The sequence below is a fragment of the Acanthamoeba castellanii genome, assembly GCF_000313135.1.
Source record: "Acanthamoeba castellanii str. Neff unplaced genomic scaffold scf7180000084603, whole genome shotgun sequence".
Taxonomy (NCBI): Eukaryota; Discosea; order Longamoebia; family Acanthamoebidae; genus Acanthamoeba; species Acanthamoeba castellanii.
Window position 1 is genome coordinate 1,458,852 of NW_004457654.1, and position 20,865 is coordinate 1,479,716.

Below are 20,865 nucleotides of genomic sequence, written 5' to 3' on the forward strand. Positions count from 1 at the left end.
TCATCAACATCAAGTGCAAGACTGGAGAAGTGCTTGACTCCTACTTTGGCTGGATTGTCAACATCAACATGGAACTTGTCAACAATGACTTGGCGCTCCCTGAAGTGTTCATCCTTATGGTGATCCTGAATGGGCTGCTGGTTGAGTACGATACCGTGTGGCCAGTAATTGAGGCGCAGACCAAGATCAACCTGCATGATGTGATGAGTTGACTCCACAACTGTGAGGCAAACTTGAACACATGTTCTGAACAGAATGAGGCTGCCAACACCATGTGGTGTGACAAGCCTGATTGTGCGCATGGCAAGTGTGGTGGCGAAGGTTGTGGCCTGTTGAAGCAGGACAAGGGTGGCGAGCGCCATGGCCATGGTTGGAAGTCAAGCAAGGGCCCCAAGCAGGGGCCACAGGAGGGTGATGAGACCACCTGCCACTACTGCCACAAGCCTGGCCACTGGAGGAACAAGTGTCTGAAGCTCAATTGGGGTGACGGTGGTGATGGTGGCGGCGGCGGTGGTGACAGCCACAAAGTGAATGCCGCTCAGGCGCAGCATGAGAGTGATGAGGATGAGGAAATCATCCTGTCCATCGCCAACCAGGTAAATGCTGTGGCTGATGAGACTGACCAGTGGTATCTGGATTCAGGTGCAACCTGCCATGTCACCTGTCGTTGTGAACTGCTCCACAACTACCAGCCCAGCCGCAGCACCATCAACTTGGTGCTGGGCAATGACTTCAAGTGCTGTGTCAAGGGGACAGGCACCATCCACGCCACCATTGTTGTAGACAGTACAATGAAGACCATTGTGCTCATGGATGTGTACTACGCCCCTGAGCTGGCGAAAAATCTGGTCTCTATGGCGCAAATCGCCAAGTTGGGTTGCACCATCCTCATTGAAGCCGCAGGGTGCCATGTGGTGGATGGGCGTGGACGCGCAGTCCTTCAAGGGACAGCCCAAGGCAATATGCTGGTGCTGCCACTCAACCCATTACTCCCAGAGCAGGCATATGCCACATGCATTGACCTCTCACTCAACACACTACACTGGCGTTTTGGGCATGCATGCAAGCGTCGCCTGCGCACAATGCTCAAGGCGAAGGGCATCATGCCCACCACCAAGTCACTCTCGCCATGCACCATTTGCATCAAGAACAAGACGACACACAAGCCCATTCATAAGGGGCCAGCAGCAAGGAGCACTACACCAATGGAGCAGCTCCACACTGACGTGTGCAGGCCATTTCCCATCACCACCAAGACCAGCAAGCACTACTTCATCTCAATAATCAACAACACCACTCATTTCACCGTCATCATCACCATACACAAGAAGTCCAACATCAAAGCCATGCTGCACAGCCATCTGGCTGCAACACCTGCAGACCTCAAGTGTCAACACCTCCACAGTGATCAGGGTGGCAAGTACACCAGTGAGCAAGTGCAGGAGCTTCTGTGCACCACCAGCATCATCCACAAGGCCACATCATCACACACTCCTGAACACAATGGCATCGCCAAACAGTTTAACAGGACCATTGTTGAAATGGTCCAGTGCATGTTGCACAACAGTGGTCTTGCCCAGTGCTACTGGGGCGAGGCACTGCACACCACCACTGCCATCTACAATCACTTGCCCACCAACGCCAACAACGGCGCATCACCACTGGATCAGTGGGACGCCAACCATGCAGGGGCACTCAAAGACATGCACCAGTTCAGGGCCAAGGTGGAGGTGCTGGTACTGCCCAGCAAGCGGACCAAGCTATCTGTGCACACACACACTGGAGTTTACCTCAGGCCAGCGGACAGTGGGACCAGCAACCATCAGGTGCTGGTGCAAGGGCACATCCTCATGACATGCAAGGTTGTCTTCCCCTACAACACACATGACATGCTCATGGGCGATGACATGTCCATCGCAGTGGCGCCTGCCATTGTGAACCCACTGGCCAAGGAGGCCAATGTGGGCTCTGCTCTGCAGTGGGCCTCCATTGACCAGTCCACCACACTGGCGCCATCTGTGCTGGGCGCCAGTGGATCTGCTGAGACTTCACCCCCACACTCACCAAGTCAGGTGGAGCTGTCCATCATTGAATGGACGCCGCAGGGCGAGTTGCCCATGCAGGTCAAGCCACCAGACCCCCTCACACCGCCTGACATGCCAGTGATGGATGATGACCCCACTCTCAAGGAGAGTGAGGAGGAGGAGCATGCTGCTCCACCCAGCCTGGAGGCCAATGACATTGTTGTAGCGGTCAAGAAGAAGTGGCCCATGCCAAAGAAGCCACCAGCCCACAAGCGCAAGAAGAACACCAAGTTCTACAATGATGATTTCTGTGCATTCACTGCTGAGGTGTTGCAGGCGCTTGATGTCAGTGACAGCGCCTGCACTCCCAACAGCTACAACGAAGCTGTTGCCTTGCCTGAGGCCGCCGAGTGGATCAAGGCCATGAAGGCCAAGTATGGCACACTTGACTGCAATGGCATGTTTGAACTAGCTCTGCTGCCTGTGGGGCTGTGAGCCATTGGGTTGAGATGGCTATTCAAAATCAAGTGCAAGGCCAGTGGCGTCATTGATTGTCTCAAGGTGAGATGAGTTGGGAAGGGCTACACTCAGTGACTGGGCATTGACTATGATGAGATGTTCTTGCTGGTTGTCATGATGGAGCATCTTCAACAGTTGCTCACCCTCGCCGTGATCCTCAATCTTGAGGTCCACCAGATGGATGTTGAGAACACCTTCCTCAATGCTACTCTCTCTGTCCACATCTATGTTGAGCAGCCGCAAGGATTCATTGACCTGGAGTGGCTGGACCATGTCTGCCTGCTGCACAAGAGTCTATATGGACTCCATCAAGCGCCACTCAAGTGGAACAGGATGATGGACCGCCATCTGCGCAGCCACCACTTCCTTCCCACTCACACCAACCCCTGCATCTACATGTTGCAGGAGTCAAGCGCCCTCGTCATCATCACTGTCTACATTGACAACTGTGTGATAGTCACCCCTCTCAAGCACATCGAGCGCGCCAAGATGGTGCTGCACGACAGCTTCAGGATGAAGGACCTGGGCCAAGCCAGGTCCATCCTGGGCATGGAGGTCATGCGTGACCGCGAGGAGGGCGCCCTCTACCTGCGTCAGGCCGGCAAGATCATGGAGATTCTCCATGACTTTGGCATGGCTGACGCAAAATCCATCGGCACGCCCATGGACCCTGGCCTCATCCTCCACAAGCTCAAGGTCACGGCACCGGGGCACCTCGGAAAACCATACCGGTCGGTAGTGGGGCGGCTGAGCTATCTGTCTCAGGCCACACGTCCGGATATCGCGTTCGCCGTCAACGTGCTGAGCCGTCACGTCAACGGCTACGACCAGTCCCATTGGGGCGCCGTCAAGCACCTTCTTCAGTACCTGCGCGCCACCAAGGACCTCACAATCAAGTACACCACCAGTGGGTCTCATTCCCAGTCTGGCGGCCTGCTACCGGTAGGCTACGCGGACGCAGACTGGGGCAGGGACGTCAAGACACGGCGCTCCATGTCAGGCATTTTGTTCACACTTGGTGGCAGTCCCATTCAATGGGGCGCGCGCACTCAGAAGTGCGTAGCCACCTCCACGATGGAGGCAGAGCTGAACGCCATCGCCGAGACAATCAAGGAGGCAGCTCACCTCAACAGGATCACGCGAGAGCTTTTCCCACACATCGATGCCACACTACAACTGTACTGCAACAATCAGTCCGCCATCGTCATCGCCAAGTCGAAGCCCGGCGAACACACACAGCGCACCAAGCACTACGCCCTCAAGCTCGCGTTTCTACACGAAAGTGTGAGTAAGCTGAACGTCGACTTCAAGTACCTCCCCACAGAGGTCATGCCCGCTGACGTGTTCACCAAGGCGCTGGGGCGCGCACGCGTAGTCGAGCTACGCTCTCTCATCAACCTCGTCGAACCGAAGATCGAGAGCAAGGGGCGTGTTGTGTAGTGTCAACTACACTTGCACACGACTCCGGTATTCCGTTATATCTTTATTAGGTAGTTACCATATATGTGACACGTACACGTTAGATAATAAATCAAAGAGGCTCTTCTGAGCTCTCTTATCTTTCCATCAACTGCGTGATACCTCAACAAGTTGCACGGCCCACCTGTACCCTGCAGGAGAAGTCAGGCGGCAGCCTTTGGGTTGGTGAGCGCCCGTCTAACTCTGCTAAAAGATGGCGCGTACCAGCCTCTGGGCCAGGGATGGGTTTGGGCGACCAATTTCTTCTAGACTGTGCAGAACGAAACCAGTCCAAATAAGTTGGATTGATGGAAAATTGGGCTTGCCCAAGTCAACACGTCGCACCAAGTATGCAGCGCACGGGTGCTGTATGCGGCGTAGAGCACGCGCCGCCAAGTAGGCGACGTCGAGCTCACTGTGCACAGGCGCGAGCCCAACTCGCTGCAAATTGGGTCACACTGGGTCGCCTTGCTGACTCGCCAGCCGACGCAAACTCGACTCGCCTTGCCATTCAACACGAAACCCGGCTCACCAAACTGGTTTCCTCCCAACACAAATTTACCAGCACCAAGCATGTCGTGCCAAGTACGCAGCATTAGGCATGTCGCGCCAAGCATGTCACAGCAAGCGTGAGGCCGCGTTGGGCGTGGCGCGTCGACGACCGCAGACTGCTACCCACCACCTGGCTCTTTGCACAAAGTTAGCCATGGCCCATGGACGAGTGGGTAAGTGAATGCTGGCGATGAGTAGGTGTTTACTTAAGCTGAAATGCGCTCGCTGCCAACTACGGCGCGCTGGTGGTGGTTGAACCAATTCGGGCACGAGTACCACCTGCTTTGGCCGGACCCGCGTGTACACCGAGAGTGGACTGGTTTATTGGGGCGCGGCGATGCGGCTGTAGAGGGGAAGGAGGAGGTGCTGATACAAGTACGACGCCCGGCCCATAGAATCGGCAGTGTGGGTCATAAGGTCCACCTTGGTGAGAAATGGGAACAGGTCACTGTGGCACCAGTTGAGTAGTGCATTAACTACTTTCAGCTGGTCCACCTGGCTGCTTCCCGACTTTGCTTCTGTCGATGATCCGTCGTCGCCTTGGCGCTCAACGGTGCGCTGCAGTTGTATCCTCTTCCTCTGGAGGTTCTTCTCCACAAGAGCAGTCATATTGGCGCCGCTTGCTGACGCCAGAGTCGTGTAGGGCACTTCGGCGAGCTTGAAGATGAACGGCGTCGGCAGCCTGTGCCACGCCAGGTTGAGCCGTTCGTCCGTCGTCCGCTTCTCTTTGTTGCAAGTCTGGGGCGGTTGCTCGCCGTTGGACAGGTGCTTGTCGGTCAGGGTGCGTATTCTCGCCCACTCCTGCTGCTCCTGGTCGAGCCACGTCCGGTCCTCGTCCTCAACACGCCGCTTCTTCTCGTCCCGCTGCGGGTGTCCGGCTTCCGGGACGTCGCGTGCTTCATCAGGGATGCGATCGTGGGGTTCGCGCTCGGCTCGTGGTGGTAGTTCTTGCCCTGGCTTGTCCTCCCGTCGGCTCCGTTTGTCACGGTTGGCTCCCTGGTGGTGGTTGTGATGGGCTTGCCGAGCGTACGACGAGTGGGTAATGTGGTCCGTCCTTTCTCTCGAACGCTTCCTGCCGCGAGCTGTGTACGATGTCGTTCCCATGTGCTTGTTATGTCCGTGCTGGGAATAGTTGCGCGTCGAACTCGATCGCCAGTCCCGTCGCGGTGCGCGGTGAGTGTGTTGGCGAGTATGGTGACACTCAGCATCTGAACGGCAGCGCGTGTCTTCAGACCAATAGGACTGGTTGTCGTGATAGGACCGCCCCCTACCTTGTCGCACATAGTTGCGCTGATTCTCTTGGCTACAAGCCCAGGGATGGCGCTCCGTTGGCCTCTCTGTAAGAATGAAGACATTGGTCTGTCAGAACCTGGCAGGTGCGTTTCAGGGAAGCTTATGGGCGAACAATACCCTCTCGCGCATGGACAGTTGGGAAGGCCGACCAACTGGGCGGGTCCTCCAGTGCAGGCTGGTATGGTTCTTGTTGCGGAAACGTGGAGCTCAAATTCTGAAGATGAGGCGGCTCGTACGCCGGCGAATCCGAATGAAGCTCTTCACCAGCATGAATCTCCCCACCCTGCCCATTTTTAAACAAACTACACTTGATAAGGCGATGCGGCCTGGAGTCCCAAAGGAAAAATTGCGGTGTAAAGGGGGCGTACCAAACGAGAGGAAGAAGTGGTTCCTGGTCTCTCCGGCTCTGCCACCTGATCGCGTTCGTAGAGATTATCCTGCTGGTCGGCGCCGGTGGCGGTGGAATGATCATCTGACTCCCCAGCGCTTCTCTTCCAGTGTGGGTCCGTAAGATCTGCATCGTCGTCAATGTCGCCCAAGAGTTCTTCGACGTCCATCCAGCATGTTCTCTCCGCTTGCTCGGAGCTCGGTGCGTCGTTGCAATCGTTATCGACTGTTGAGTAGGATCGGCCGCTCGTTGTGTCGTCGGGGGAAGAGCACTGAGAAGCGGGAGACGGGAGGACGATATTTTCCGGCCGCGGGCGCACTGGGGCAATGTGGGGCACAATGAACTCTTCACCAGCGTCGTCGTCCTCCTCCTGAAAAGAGGACGCGGTGGGCAAAAACCTTTACCCCAGTCACTACAGAGGGACCGGAGGTCCGTACCTCCTGGCTGTCAGGCACGAGGAGTTCATACTCGCCAGTACCGGAAGCGACATGGTCCGTTGGCGTGAACCCCACGAGCCGCACGTAGGCTGACTTGACGAGGCCCAGCAGGTCGTCGATCGTGTCGACATGGCCCCCGCCGTGGCGTCCGCGGGCGGTGGTGACAGAATGGAGATAGTGCGCTACCTTGTCAGCCACGTGGTCCCGCCACCCTACCAACGAGTAGTCATCATGTGACATGTCGAGGTCGGCCTCGGTGGAGCTGGCATCGTCCTCATTTACGCCCACAAACGCGGTAGCATGTCCCGCGTGCGAGACGCTTGGCCCAGGGGTGGAACACAGCAATGGTGAGGCCTTAGCTTCGTCATTCTTCGTTTTCTTCTTGCGCTTGCTCTCGTCGACGTTGAGCTTGTAGCCCTTGAACGTAACCAGCCCAAGGCCCTGTTCCGCAGCACAGGCTTCAATTCACTTTCAAGGATGATCCGAAAGAATAAAAAAAAAGAATGAAAAGAAAATATGTACGAGGGTGTCCCTGGTCCAGGGCCAAGGGTTGGCGCAGGGCTTCTTCCGCTGCAGCAGGCCTGGGTCCAGCAGAGCCTGGCAGGCCCAGCAACAGCGCTGCCTCTTCTCCTGGGCCGTCCACAGCGGGTGGTACGCGCACTTGGCATGGCGCGGGCTCCTTGGTTTGGGCACGACCGGAGAAGGAGGGAGCTCATGGCCAGCTGGAGATATGGAGAGATGGAGGTGCCTCCATCTTCCAAACGTAGACAGCACAAAAAGGCGCAATGTGGGTTGTCTGGTGATAGGTCGTGCACAAAACTAAATTTAGCGCAAGGCAACGCCGATCGGATCTTTGTGCGTCTACGGCACCAAGCAAACAAGCTTTATGTGCGAGCTTAACATGTTGGCATGGTCCTGAACGGGTGCCATAGCTTGAATTAGTTCCTGGACTCTTTGTACAGCGCCCAACAGCTCTTGCGTGTCTGCTATGGGGTTCGATACGTCAGCGGGCGCTCCAGTAAGTTGCTCGTGGGAGCACTCCTGCACTGCGTGAAGAATAGCGTCGATTTCGTCACATCTGTCGTCGTGTATGGGGTCCATCGTGTCGGCGTGGTTCGGTGCGTTTGGTTGCTTGCTGGCAAAATGGTGGTTGTTACAAAATCGCCCCACCTTCTCGACTGGACTTACTATACTTTAGTCATCAGCAGTACGTTCGCCGTTGATGGGAAAGGAGAGGATGTGACCGTGGCTGGGCTACGTGTGTGTATGCGTTTGCGCGATAATAATTATATTATAAAGCATGCCATCCTCGTCACATCCGCGGATGTGAGCAGCATGTACCGGAAGCAGTAAAGTTTGCGCACGTCGAGTACGCGGTGTCAAGATTGTGCGCGTCGAGTAAATGGTGTCAAGCCTGCACGTTTGCGCAGAGTACGTGGTGTTGGGTATGCCACGCCGTGTAGTTGTGTTGGCAGCAGTCTAAACTCAGCATAGGTGCCGATACTGGTAGGTGGCGCGAGCTTATGGGCGCACGCGAATACCAGCCGGGCACTGCAAACCGGGGCGAGGCAGGGACGCGGGTTGGCACCAAAAAGCTGACTGACTGCTGACTGACCGCTGACCCGCTACGCGAGCTAAAAATAAAATAGCGGGCGGTACTACGCGGCGTAACCCTTCTTTGTGTTAATAGATGGTCCAATCCGGTGCATGAGTGAGCAACGTGGGGTTCGAGCGCGTGTGATTCGGATGACATTTCAATTACGGTGGTGACATGGCACGGTGTCAGATAAAAATAGGTACTAGGTATACGAGACGACGGCGAGATGTGCGCGTGCGGGCGTGTCGTGTCGTGTCGTTGGTCGTGTCGTGTCCAAAGTTGCGGTCGGGGGGGGGTCGCCCGCGGGCGAGCGCTGTGGGTGGTTGGCGGGTGGTGGTCGAGTTGTGTTTCGTGTTTTGTGTTTTTGATCGAGCGGGTCCTCCCCTGCGCACTCTGTCCTCCGCGTGTCGAGTGTCTCCTTGCACTTGCATGTCAGTATCGGAAGCAAGTTGGGCCGCCAACCAAACTCGCGAGACGCGGTTGCGCAACTTGGCTAGCCGGGCCGATGCCAACGCCCCCCCCCTCAATCCCCTGTTGGGAGCACGCAGAGAAATGTGGAAAAAACATGGCGGGAAAATGGTCCAAAAATAGCTGATTATAGGGTGCAGTCCGCGTCGTGGGCATGGGCGTTGGTTCGGGCAGGGGTGGCGCGCTTCGTGGGCGTAAACGTTGACGGGGGCAGGATGGGGCGTGGTTTGATGGGGCGACCAACTGGTTCTCGAAACTCAGCGATGCAACAGCGAACACGCTGCGCCGAGTATGCCGCGCCGAGTAGGCCGCGTCGAGTATACCGCGGCGAATACGCCAGGCCAAGTATGCTGAACTGGATAGACCGTGTCAAGTAGGCCGCGTCGAGTATGCCGCGTCGAGTATGCCACGTCAAGTAGGCCGCGGCAAGTATGCCGCGGTGAGTGTGGCGCGTCGAGTACCGCGGTGGAGGTGATGGGCTGGCGGCAGGCTGAAGTTTGTTTGCGTTGGAAACCTGGTGGGCCAGCATAAACTCGACTTGGTTGACCATCAGACACAAACTTGGTCGGCCACAAACACAAACTTCCGGGGACTTTAGTCGGCACCGGCGGGAATCGAACGCTCATCAATAATAAAAACAGAAACAGTCGGATAAAACCAGCCATTCTGACCCGAACCCGAACGCGAGCGCGAGTACCAGTCGGTCGCGCTCGCGCTCGCATTCGGGTTCGCACTCGCTCCGCAGGCAGAGCACGTCCCTTAGTCGTCACCTTTTACCCGGCCGCATGGGGGGAAAACAAAATAAAACCTTTTTCTCTTCTCAATTCCTGCGTTCGCGGTGCCAGGTCGCGTTCGCAGTCGCAGTCGCATTCGCTAGAAGGAAATACAGTTTGGAGCAGCTGCGGCGAGGAAGCCACGCCGGAGGGTTTTTCGTGGCCAAGTCGCCATCCATTTGGTAAAATAAACACCAAACACATGTGAGTGACGCTTTCTTGATTCATGGAGAACCCCCTCGGCACACGCCAGCAAGCGGACCCCTGTTCGTTTGTGCAAGGGTGCAGACCAGGGTACGAGGCTGGCCCAACACTACACATGTTTGCATTTGCAATAAGTCTACCAGAATGGAGTGGCCACTATGCAGCTATAGTATGAACTGGTGGAGTGTTGAATCAGCTAGTGCACTCGCATTGGCCAACACCCCTCCTCCTTAATTTTGGTGCTTTGCTGAGAGTAGATCACTGTGTGCCCAACAGAAAGGCGCTGTCCCACAACTGTGAAGTACACATACCGATCAGCAGCATCTGAGAGGATGAGGAACCAGTCTGCCAAGCCCTTGGTGTGGCACCTGTGGAGCCCGGCAGAGCTTGATTCGCCCTCCCTCCCCAGGCCGCATCATGTTGCCAGGTCGGTCATGGCCGTGGAGCTACGTTCGGCAGCTCCCTCTCTCTATGCTTCCTACAACGAGCGCTGCTTTAGCGGACAACTGCCAGCTCACCTGCGCCTCTGCTGGAGCAAGCGGCTCATCACGACTGCTGGACGCAACCTGTGCTTTGGCGGTGAGGGTGGAGGGGGGCGTACCTGCGAGATCGAGCTCAACCCTCGGGTTCTGGACACTATGGAAAAGCTCCGCCACACTCTTGTCCACGAAATGTGTCATGCCGCCGTCTGGCTGGGCCTGACTCCCATCCTGGCGCACCGGGATGCCCAACCAGATCGGAGCGCGCACGGCCCCCAGTGGCAGGCCTGGGCATCAGCAGCTGCGGCCGCCTGTCCCGAGCTATCGCCCCTGAAGCCCCGTCACAGCTACGCGATCGCTTATCGCCATCTCTACCGCTGCGGCCAGTCTGCCAAAAGCAGCAACGCGGCCTGCCTGAAGTACTACGGGAGCCACTCGTTGCTCAAGGTGACCGCGCTGTCACGCTATCGCTGTGGCTCCTGTGGCTCAGACGGGTTCTGATCCTTTAGCACCTTGACGGCCACCTCTCCTCCACGCCACGTCCCCTTAAACACCTATAGAGAGAAAGAGAGTTTGAGCAGAATGGTGATGGGGGGGGGAGATTGTACCCGCCCAAAGCCGCCGATGCCGATCGCAGGCCCTTGCACGGCGATCTCCTCATAATCAAACAGCGTCGAGAGTTCAGATTCCAGTTTGATGTTTAACAGCGTGTGGCCAATGTCTGAGTGTCACGGAGAAGAAGGGGATGAGAATAGGGGTCATCACCGGCAGGGACGGCGAGGGCAGAGTCACCTTCAACCTCGATATAGACCGGCTGGTCAATAACGGTGGTGAGTTTGACCACCATCTCAACAACGATTGCCTTTTCTTTTTTCTGTAGCAGCAGAAAGATTGGAGAGGGGGGGGGGGCATGTGTGAGTGCTGTCAGTCCTTCCTTGAAGAGGGGCCAAGGGGCGTAGGGGCTTTATCTTGAGAACAGGGGGAACGTTGAACAGCAGCGAAAACTTGTGGCTGCGGTAGGGGTAGTAGAGGCGGACGCGGAGAGGCTTTTTGCCGGTGTTGGCGAGGATGAGTGTGTCGGTGAGTAGTGCGTTGACCGGGCATTGCTTGCGTCGGTCGATCCCAAAGTCGAGGAGAGTTTTGTTCAACTGGGTATGCAGGGGCAAAACGAACAACGTTGTAAGTTCAGAGAGGATGTGGTGTGTGGTGGGAGTGCCTTCCCCGATTGGTTCGCCAATGCGTGGGGCAGCTACGCGATGGGTTTCCTCGTGGCCATGCGCCCGTCCTCGTTCTTTGAACGGTACAAAGTGCCCCCTACCCTTCATCTCCTCATCTCTCGTCTCGCTCAGGTTTCCTCATCCCCGCATACAACCCCCCCCCAAACCCCACCACACCAGTCGCTCATGGCTGTACGTAGGCCTCGCCAGCGGTTACTGTGGGTCCACGACAACCTTCTCTTCGTGGAACCAGGACGCGGCAGCCCTCGTTGTGAACTCGGCCGATGTACCACTTTACCTCTTCCGCAAAATGCGGGCTCTCCTCCTTCTCTCTCCTCTCAAGTCCGGTTGTCGCAACAGGTGGTCACGTTCTTGCTCATCCTTTTTTGCGGGGTCGCCGTGCCTTTGGTCTGTTTCCACATGGGTAGGGCCCCCCCCCCGCCGCCGCCAACCTCCTCACCCTTTCCCGCCCTCTGTTTCGCTCTTTGACCCCTCTCCCTCACCTCATTACGGCGAGGTAGGCAGGCACACACACGCGGTTTTGCAGCTCGTCAGAACCACGCGAAAGCGCAAACGTGAGATCATGGTCATGGAGGAGGTGAACGAGCGCCACACCGACAAAAGAACCCGAAGAGGCTCTCGCCGGAGAGAAAACCCAGCGGTGGTCGCCGGCGAGGTGGAGAAGAAAGAAGTCGTAGCGGCAGAGATGAATGACGAAGCAAAGGGCAAGTTGTCCCTGAAGGGAGAGGAGGAAAAGGAGGTAGAGGAGGCAATGGCAGAGGTGAACAAAAGCGACGACCGACACACCCCAGCAGGGATCGCAGAGAAAAAGGGGAAGATGCGCGCGGAAGAGGAGGACGTAAACGAGAGCGACGCCGACAGAAGAAGCATGACCGATCGTCGCAGGAGAGAAAACCCAGCGGTGGTCGCCGGCGAGGTGGAGAAGAAAGAAGTCGTAGCAGCGGAGATGCAGGACGCAGCAAAAGGGAAGCTGCCCGCTATCGGAGAGGAAGAGAAACTGATCATGGAAGAGGAAGAGATGAACGAAAGCCAAGGCGACAGAAGAAACGATCGCAGAGAGAGCGCGGCAGTGGTTGCCGGCGAAGTGGAGACGCACGAAGGAGCCGAGGAGGCCAAGTCGAAGGAAGAGAGGCTACTGCCGCTGCCTTATTGGCACTGCACACGGACGGATCTCGCGTATTGCCTTCTTCTATGCTCTGCTCTCGCGCTCCTCTGCCTGGCGTGGTTTCTGCTGGTCGTGTACGGGGGCGTGGCCAACCGCTATATCTGGGTCTCTTGCCTCTTTGCTCCGTTCGGTACGGACGTGCCAGTCGACGAGTAACCGACAGTTATCACCGACATTGACCGGTCCTTCTGCCGCTGCGCAGGAGCCATGATTCGCTATGTGCTGTCGCGATACAACACTTGGCGGCGGTGTGTGCGCTTCCCCCTCTTCACCTTTCTCGTCAACGTGGTGGGCTCGATCGGTCTGGCTTTCACCACCATCAGCATTGAGCTACGCGGCTATGATCTTGACACCGATGTTCCTGGCTCTGTCCTCCACGCATTTCAAGGGGCTTCTTTGGTGAGCGATCCCCCCCCCTCTCGTTCATTCGTGATTCCTCCTCCCAACTCAGCATTGGGTTGCACAGGCTCGTTAACGACTGTCTCCACCTTCATCGGCGAACTCTACGCTCTGCCTCCGGTGCCGTTCGCGTACGCGTACATCATCGCTACCCTTGGCATGACCCAGGCCGCTCTCATTCCCATCAACGGTCTCTACACATGGCTGCAATGAGCGGACGAATTCTCCGTCTGTCGTATATTGAGCAGCGTCATGTTCCCTTTACCGCTCCGGCGTTTCGTTGGAAGTAGCGACGCGGGCAGCCGTCTCTCCCTCTTTCTCGTCCTTCTCTGACGCGTTCTCCTCTTTTGTGTCTTTGGGGTGACACTTCTTGGGCTCGTTGAACTCTTGTAACTTCGTGTTCAACTCTTCCACCAGCTACTTTGCCCTGTCAGCACGAGATTGTGCGTGTTTGGTCAAGAGCTTCGTAAGGGGCGCCCGTGACAAAGTGGCACCATGAGGCCCAGCAGCGCGATGACAGTCGCGTCCTCCATCTTGCAGCTGTTGTTGCGTTGTGTTGTTGTGTGTTGTGTGAGCAGAACTGTCTCGTGGAAGGACTCGAGGCTGAAGAAGTGGCTGGCCCAATAGACAGGACCACCATGCCTTCACAGCCTCTTTCTTGTTTATTTCCAACCTGCATTACTCTCCCTAATGCCACAACACTCCACATCTTGTTTATAGCATGCTTCCTTGCCTCATGGACTTCCTGTGCCTGCAGTACCAGTGCTGTCCTTGATAGTGAGGTGAGGCCTGCATAGATGGGGGTGAAACATGTAGTCTAGGTACTTACACATATTGAGTTGCAGACAGGCAAACCTATTCATAATGCCCCTGGCAGGAATGAGTAATGGTGCCATCATTGTGCTATGTCTATAACTTGGTATTATAGCATCTCTTCTATGATGCCCAATTAGGTCAACAGGAAGATACATTGGTCAGTCTGTATTATCACACTTGGCACACAATGTCTTCTTTGTCCTTTCTTCATCAGGTGTGGTCATCCTTCTCCATCTTCTTCCTGAGGCCACTGGTGAGTTATTACATTTTTATGGGTGCACCCAATATTGTACATGCCTTAGGAGGCAAGAAAGTTGATCCAATTGGCGGCCTGGGGGAACTGCTGCTGCAGGGCGGTCTTGTTGCCCAGGTAGTCGTCCTGATAGACAAAGCCAGGGGTGTTGGTGTTGCCCATGAAGGCATAGTCACTGGCTGACACAAAGGTGCTGAACCAGGTTCCAGTGGGCACCACGTGCTGCATAACCTTGCCGGCCAGCATGTTATGGCCCATTTTGATTATCTCCACCTTGCTGTCTGGATGGATGATCACCATGGTGAGCTGACCACCTAGCAAAGGGCTGTAATGTGAGAAGAGCATAAATATGAGCAAAGTGTCTGCAGGCCATCCTCACCAAAGCCAAAAGTAGGAACAGTACCAAGATAAAAGTGCCATACTTTGTCCATCTGCAACAGGTGCAAGTGTGACTTGTTGCTAAAGGGAGGACAATGAAGGAGGAAGTAGATTGTGGTCAAGTAGGGGCAGGTAGGAACATCCTGCGAGAACTGGAGAGGGAGCATGGACACTGGGATAGTTCTGTTGGCAATGTAGGTCTGGATGAAGAGACCTCCCTTGCCAGACAGAGGCTGCATGTTGTAGGTTGTGACCAGGTCCTGCCAGGTCGTGTGCCTGCAGGACTTATCCTGTGTGGGGGGAGAGGTAAGTAATTGCAGGTCCAGAGTATGCAGCAGCACAGGATATGTATGATGAACCTTCGTGGCACTGGCCCCAGCATGGCACAGGCAGAAGAGAAGCGCCAGCAAAGCAGCCCAGGTATGCTTCATGTTGGTGTTGGTAGGAGTTAACTCCATGTCCAGTCTGGAAGTGGATACGCCTGCACTGTGGTTGCCTGACCAATGATATACACCACTGGAATGGGGACTTGACTCTTTTTTACTGGGCCATTGTCTTGTGGGGATCTCAAGCCCGCAAAAGGACTTGCCCCGCAATAACGGGGCAGAAGCCCATTGACAGCTTTTGCCAGCGGACGATATAATTTCAAAGAGTGTGAGCTGAAGATAGCGACCTTTTTTGATGTCATGCCCACCGCGCCAAGGGTGCTGATGAGGCGTTGCTGGCACGGCAAGCCGCGCAAGAGGCCCTCCATGGACGATGTGGTCATGCCCTCAATACCCAGCTCGACAGCCTTGCCGTCTAAGCCCCCTACCAGCCGTAGTATCTCCTATTTGATGTTGTTTTTAATCTGCAAGCTCGACAGTCCCGTTGACGAAGAGGCGAGCACTTCTTTGTCGTACAGCTCTGGATATCACTCGCGCTGGCCGGAGTAGGCAAGGGGAAAGGTCTCGCCGCCGCGTTGTCGAGCCTTGCCGTCACGCCGCTCTGGGCTGCCGAGTCATTGCGCCGCCGAGTTGATGCGCCGTCTGGTCTCGCTGTCGCGCTGCGATGTCGTATTCGTGCGCGGGCTTCCCCGTCACGCTGCAGCACAGCTGAATTGTGTGGCCGCGCGCGCTGCCCAGGCGTCCTGTCCCACAAACTCAAAGTGAGGCCGGCTCTACTTGTTGTCTTGCCGGCTCGCCCTCACGACAGCAACTCGACGACGCCAAGACGCCGCGCATCAGAAGGCCGCGTCAAGTAGGCCGTGTCAACCATACCGCCTCGATTACGCTGCGCCGTGTACTCCGCGTCAAGTAGGCTTTCCGAGTACGCCGCACGCCTCACGTATGTTGCGGCGGAAGCGTGCGCGTCAAGATGCTGCTGCCTATGCTCGCATGAGTATGCCGCTGGCGCCAGTCCAAACTCGGCGCCAGACAAACTCGATTCGCCTTGCTGGGTTGTTGGGCCGACACATACCCGACTTACCTCGCCATCAAACTCAAACTTGGTCGGATGCAAACTGGATACAAGCCCACCTCCACCCGCCTTGGTATTTTGCTGCGCCCACCCAAACTCGACCGCGCCGAGTATGCTGACCGCTGATGCGAGCGCGGCACGCAGAGCTTCTGCGTTTAACGCAGCGCGGGGGCAAAGCTTGAATACTTTGGAATTACGACTTGCCAGCGTGCGCAGAAAAGTGGCTCGGCAGCGCGCACCGTTGGCGCTTGTGCGGCGAGAGCTCGGGATGTAGCAAACGGTGGGCAGGCATTGACGAGTTGGTGAGTGTGGTTGGCTTTGTGTCGTTGGCTGCGAGGCAGACAAAAATTTGACCCCACGGCCTCGAACACAACCCGACGTCAACTTTGCCCTCGACCGCCGATCAACGTACATATTTCGACCAGCAGCGCCGCGTCGCCAACAATCGCGTTGGGCGCATCGACAAGACGAGCATGGCGGGCCCGCTTACATCAACTTTGACCGTAAAAGCGTCAAGTCGCGCAGCTGCTGGCCGCGAGCCGCGAACCCGGTTCGTTGACACGAACTCGACTGGCCTCGCCCCCGACGCAAAATTGGTCCGACGCAACGGCGATGTACTTTCTACTCGACTTGCTGTATCACCGACTCGCCGACGCCGGGCCAAACACGCAGTGCCAAGCACGCCGGGCGAAACACGCAGCATCAAGCATGACGCACCAAGCATGGCCGAGAATGCCGCGCCGAGTACGCAACGTCAGGCATGCCGCGCCGAAACGTCGCGTCGGCTACAGGCCAGACTCGGCAGTAAACTGTATTTGCGTTGCCGACTTGGTGAGCTAATACTAGCCCGACCGTCCGGCGCAAACTTGGTGGAACGCAACCGTGATGCAAGCTTGGCTCGGCTTGTCGTCGGCGTCCTCGCGGCACAAACCCGATGCGTGTTGCCGTCGCCGGTGCCGTCGGCGCGGTGGCGCGCGGGTCAAGAACAGCAGCGTCATGAGCAGCAGCCAGCGAGGGTGGTGACGAGGGCGGGGGCTGGGGCTGCGTGCGGTGCTCGCGTTTGTTGTTTTTATTTGGAGTGCGCGCGACAATACACCGACGCCAAGGCAGAGCTCGCTGGGTCGCGGCAATGCGACTCAACGAGGCGCCCGTGGGCGGCAGCGGCCGAGCACGTCTGCATCAACACACGCCCCCACGAGAGAGCACGCGCCGTACCCACCGCCGCCGCCGCCACCCATCGCCGCCCTACCCACCGGCCGCTGCCGCAAACATTGGCGCGCGGCGCGTTTGCTGCGGGCGCAGAATTGGACGCCGACGCAAACATCGCGCCTCGGCGGTGGCGCGTTTGCTATCAGTCCTGGTGGCTGTGCCTCTTCTTTGACGCTGGCGACTACGTCGCGTCGGTGTGGTGCGGCATGGCAATGTGTGCGAGCGCTCGAGCGGTACCTGTCGTTGTCAGGGCGTCCAGGGCTCGAACATCAGCGCCGAACGCGTCAGCGGCAGGAGCGAGAGCGCAAGTAGCAGCAGCAGCGACAGCGACAGCAACGAGTGCATCATCAGCGAGCGCGGCAGCGGCAGCGATGGCGGTGCAAGCGCGATTGCCGTGGGCGGCGCGCGGGGCGATGACGGCAGCGATGCGTGCACTGCCGCAGCGCGCGTCTGCGTAGGGATCGCCTCGGTACCAATGCGTCGCGTAGGGGCCAGCGGCATGTTGAGTGGTGCTGGCGGCATGCGGGGGCAGGCGGCATCTCGCCCGGTTTGATCATTGTCACAACAAAACCTCCAAGCCGACGCACGCTCGTCACCACCTCCCCTCTGCTGCCGCCGCCACGTCGCTGCCGCCGTCGCTCTCTCTTTTCTGCTGCACGCGCGCGATCGTGCCCGTCGTCGCTTTGACGCGAACACGGCGGCGACTCTGTTCGCCCTTCGTGATGATCACGATGGATTGACGTGCGGCGCGATGACGGGACCGCACCACTTCTCAACGATTTTTTCAGTGTTCAGCGTAGCTTTTCCTTGCCGCCAGTGGTCGCAGGTCGCAGGTCGCAGGGGGCCTGCTGCGCAAACGCCACGAACCACATACGCGCCCGCGGGCTAGGCAAAGCGCAGCGCCGCAGTGACTGCCTCTTTGGGCGATTGTCGGCGGGAGTTGACTCGTAACGAGTTGTGTGGAGTCGAAAAGGCATCGAGTAGGACTCAGTCTGCGAGTCGAGTTTGGACCTTGACTCGAGTAGGTCTGCCGCGCGCCCGACTGATCCCTGCAAAAACTGACGTGCCCTCAGCATTGCTCCCGCCGCCGTTGCTCCCGCCCCTGTTGTTCCCGCCCCTGTGTCGAGGTGCGCATCTTCGCGTCGCCCTTTGCTTGCAGTGTTGGCGCACTCGCCGAGTTATTCATCCCCGCACTCCCAACAGCCGGTGCTGTTGGAGCCGGGATCGTTCTTTAAAGCCTGCGCCATACTCGCAGCCAACGTCCACAATGTTGAACTCATGTTGGTAGACATTGGGGCCAATGGTCAATGCCAGATCAACTCACCCCTGGACCTTCAGCACTTCCCCAGAAGCCATAGTCCACATCTGTTTGCACAGTCTTGTTGTCACCCCAGTAGGCAGCAGTGCAAGCTTGACAAAGCAGCCTGCTGCTCTGGAGTCAACCAGGAGATCAATCATTCATTCTCCCAACTGAGCTTGGATGGTGGGTCCTGACCCACCCATCTTCATCTTGACAGACGTTGTCTTGACGCCCTGGATTGTGTTGACTGACTTGCCCAAGGATTTGTCCTTCTTGTATGATCCCTCCACTTGTGGGCATTTGGACTGTTGATGGCCCTCTTTCCTGCACATCCAGCAGCTTGTAGGCCTCAGTGGCCCTCATGGCCCTGACCCACCCTTGCTCCTTGAACCAGCACTTGGAGGCTGTATGCCTCCCACCTTTAACAATGGTTTCCCACTCAATCAAAGCCATGAAGCTTCTCAATCCCAAATCCTTTCCTGAGATGAGCTCTCATCTTGCCTCCTCCTTGGAGGCAGCCTTGACAGCAGTTTCAAGGTTGGGGTACACAGTACCCTTGACCTTCTTCCAAAGCTTGGGTATGAGCCCATTCATGAAATGGCTCACCTGGAACGTAGCTGCCATGTCCAGCATCATCACCCACAGCTTCTCCTTGAATTACAATCAGTAGATGGTGACCAACTCCAACTTCTCTTGTTGGACCTTTGCTAGTTGCTTGTATGTGTAGTAGTAGTCTAGCTTCTTGCAGCCATACACATGGGTCAACTGCTCTTGCAGTGTTGCCCATGTTAGTGGGACACCAGCCTTCAGACCTGTGCATGCCCACTTGCATATAGCCTCAGCCTCCCCCTCAAGCTGGTTGGCGGCCCACCTGACTAACTCATCATCAGACCATCCTCCCTGGCTGGCAGCTTCCTACATCTTGTCAAGGAACAATATGATGTCTTTGTTCTTGTCACCCTTGAACTTGGAGGTTGTGTAGATTCACTACCACCCATCTTGGTTCCTGGCAAGCTCAGGGAAGGCTCTTGTGAGCCCTTCACCCTGGCGCAAACAGTGTCAAACCAACCATCTGCCAGTTCCATCACTCCCACATCAAGGTTGTGTTGGTCAAACTAGACAGTTTTGAAGGTGTCTTGGGGCATTGCTGTCATCAATCATACTCCAATTAGAGTAAGTGTCTTCTCCAAACCCCCTTTGATGGCGCAGACTCTCTGGTTGATGGCAGCCATCAAGTTGAGTAGCTGAGCCATCATCATCTCAAGCTGGCCAAGCTTGTCTTCTTTCTTGGCCTTTTCCTCAACTGCTGGGGTGGTTGCAAGGCCTGATGGCAAGACCACAGGGCCTGATGACGCCACCTTGACAGGTGACACTGTTGCCCTTGGCATTGGCTTGGTAGCTCTCATGGACAAGGTCAAGCTCATTGTGTCAGAATCAGTGGGTTCCCCTTAACCTTGTAGTATTGGATTGTCTTATATGAAGATGATCCTGCTGTTGTTGCCAAATGTAGGAGTGTGGGAGGAATAGACCAACTGGGTCTCAGGTAGATGGGCCTCAGGGAGGTCCTGTCCTTGTCTAATCAGAAGAAGTCCCTTTTATTACCCCTTGGTAACATCTTATATACAGGAGTTATCTCCAGAGATAACTCACCAGGAAAATTTCATTTCCCTTTGGGTTTTCCAGGTGGATGGAGGCGAACTCTGGCAGCTGGCAGAACAGGGGCTCTGCCACACTGCAGATGCAGCTCCCTTCTCTAGTTGGCTCCCAATTTCTCCTGCTCTTGCACCACCCCATTCAAAGCTACAAGGGCAAAATGGAATTCATCTTTCCCCCTCCCTGAGGAAGAATTCTTTGCATGTTTTTGGTGTTTTTTGGGCTTGACATTTATCCCACTTTAATGTTGTGTATGGTGGTTGTGGGGTATGGAGCACTCAGGATAGTGGCCATGGTTGAGGCGCAGCTGGACAGCTCTGAGGCTTCCACTGCCAGCTGCTTGGGCGATGGTCCTGTTGGTGGTTGGCGCCACGCCATGTAGAAGGAGCTTGAGCATGTCCACGTTGCCTTGCGCAGCTGCACACTGTGTTGTTGTTGTGTGGAGCTCCATGAGCAACCCAATCACACTCACACACACATGCACACACACACGCACTCACACACACTCACACTCACGCACGCACACACACGGGGACGTACATCAAAGGCTTTGTTGATCACCACTATTGTGCACCACGCACTGTGGATCGATATGGACCATCCGCTTGAGGATGTCTGTGTTCTCTTTCGACGCTGCAGCAACACATGCACTCCATGCCCAACCCATTCCCTTTGAATGCAACCACTGGATGACGGCTAGGCCCCCTCCCAAAGCTGCTCAACAATGGGCTCTCTTGGTCCCGGAGATGATTGCAACCCGATAGCAACAGGCGTTTCATGTTTTGTGACATTGTTGAAGATAGT

General features: G+C 56.5%; 8 protein-coding genes and 2 pseudogenes across 8 annotated transcripts; 6 read left to right on the plus strand and 4 right to left on the minus strand.

Moving 5' to 3' along the window:
* Positions 1-272: 272 nt before the first annotated feature.
* ACA1_073610 (copialike pol polyprotein) lies at positions 273-860 on the plus strand (the record flags this gene model as incomplete). Its single annotated transcript, XM_004353192.1, has 2 exons — positions 273-596; positions 618-860. Coding segments are annotated over 2 exons (567 nt in total), but the record flags the coding sequence as incomplete, so codon positions are not given.
* A 345-nt stretch (positions 861-1,205) lies between these two features.
* Positions 1,206-2,519, plus strand: ACA1_073620 (integrase core domain containing protein; the record flags this gene model as incomplete). Its single annotated transcript, XM_004353193.1, has 1 exon — positions 1,206-2,519. The coding sequence occupies one exon, from the start codon at positions 1,206-1,208 to the stop codon at positions 2,517-2,519; it is 1,314 nt and encodes a 437-aa protein (XP_004353245.1).
* Positions 2,520-2,639: 120 nt separating this feature from the next.
* On the plus strand, positions 2,640-3,983 carry ACA1_073630 (Reverse transcriptase; the record flags this gene model as incomplete). Its single annotated transcript, XM_004353194.1, has 1 exon — positions 2,640-3,983. The coding sequence occupies one exon, from the start codon at positions 2,640-2,642 to the stop codon at positions 3,981-3,983; it is 1,344 nt and encodes a 447-aa protein (XP_004353246.1).
* An 891-nt stretch (positions 3,984-4,874) lies between these two features.
* On the minus strand, positions 4,875-5,675 carry ACA1_073640 (uncharacterized protein; the record flags this gene model as incomplete). Its single annotated transcript, XM_004353195.1, has 1 exon — positions 4,875-5,675. A coding segment is annotated over one exon (801 nt), but the record flags the coding sequence as incomplete, so codon positions are not given.
* Positions 5,676-6,148: 473 nt separating this feature from the next.
* On the minus strand, positions 6,149-7,387 carry ACA1_073650 (uncharacterized protein; the record flags this gene model as incomplete). Its single annotated transcript, XM_004353196.1, is given in 5 exon segments — positions 6,149-6,172; positions 6,215-6,604; positions 6,672-7,112; positions 7,194-7,350; positions 7,365-7,387. The coding sequence occupies 5 exon segments, from the start codon at positions 7,385-7,387 to the stop codon at positions 6,149-6,151; spliced, it is 1,035 nt and encodes a 344-aa protein (XP_004353248.1).
* A 2,658-nt stretch (positions 7,388-10,045) lies between these two features.
* On the plus strand, positions 10,046-10,693 carry ACA1_073660 (annotated as a pseudogene).
* ACA1_073670 (Serine/threonine kinase) lies at positions 10,657-11,517 on the minus strand (the record flags this gene model as incomplete). Its single annotated transcript, XM_004353197.1, has 5 exons — positions 10,657-10,746; positions 10,801-10,913; positions 10,985-11,066; positions 11,179-11,340; positions 11,446-11,517. 5 exons carry the CDS (start codon positions 11,515-11,517, stop codon positions 10,657-10,659), a joined length of 519 nt encoding a protein of 172 aa, XP_004353249.1.
* Positions 11,518-12,247: 730 nt separating this feature from the next.
* On the plus strand, positions 12,248-13,207 carry ACA1_073680 (uncharacterized protein; the record flags this gene model as incomplete). Its single annotated transcript, XM_004353198.1, has 2 exons — positions 12,248-12,725; positions 13,062-13,207. 2 exons carry the CDS (start codon positions 12,248-12,250, stop codon positions 13,205-13,207), a joined length of 624 nt encoding a protein of 207 aa, XP_004353250.1.
* A 901-nt stretch (positions 13,208-14,108) lies between these two features.
* Positions 14,109-14,872, minus strand: ACA1_073690 (cupin superfamily protein; the record flags this gene model as incomplete). Its single annotated transcript, XM_004353199.1, has 3 exons — positions 14,109-14,369; positions 14,486-14,731; positions 14,801-14,872. 3 exons carry the CDS (start codon positions 14,870-14,872, stop codon positions 14,109-14,111), a joined length of 579 nt encoding a protein of 192 aa, XP_004353251.1.
* Positions 14,873-17,028: 2,156 nt separating this feature from the next.
* ACA1_073700 lies at positions 17,029-17,596 on the plus strand (annotated as a pseudogene).
* The last annotated feature ends 3,269 nt before the right edge of the window (positions 17,597-20,865 follow it).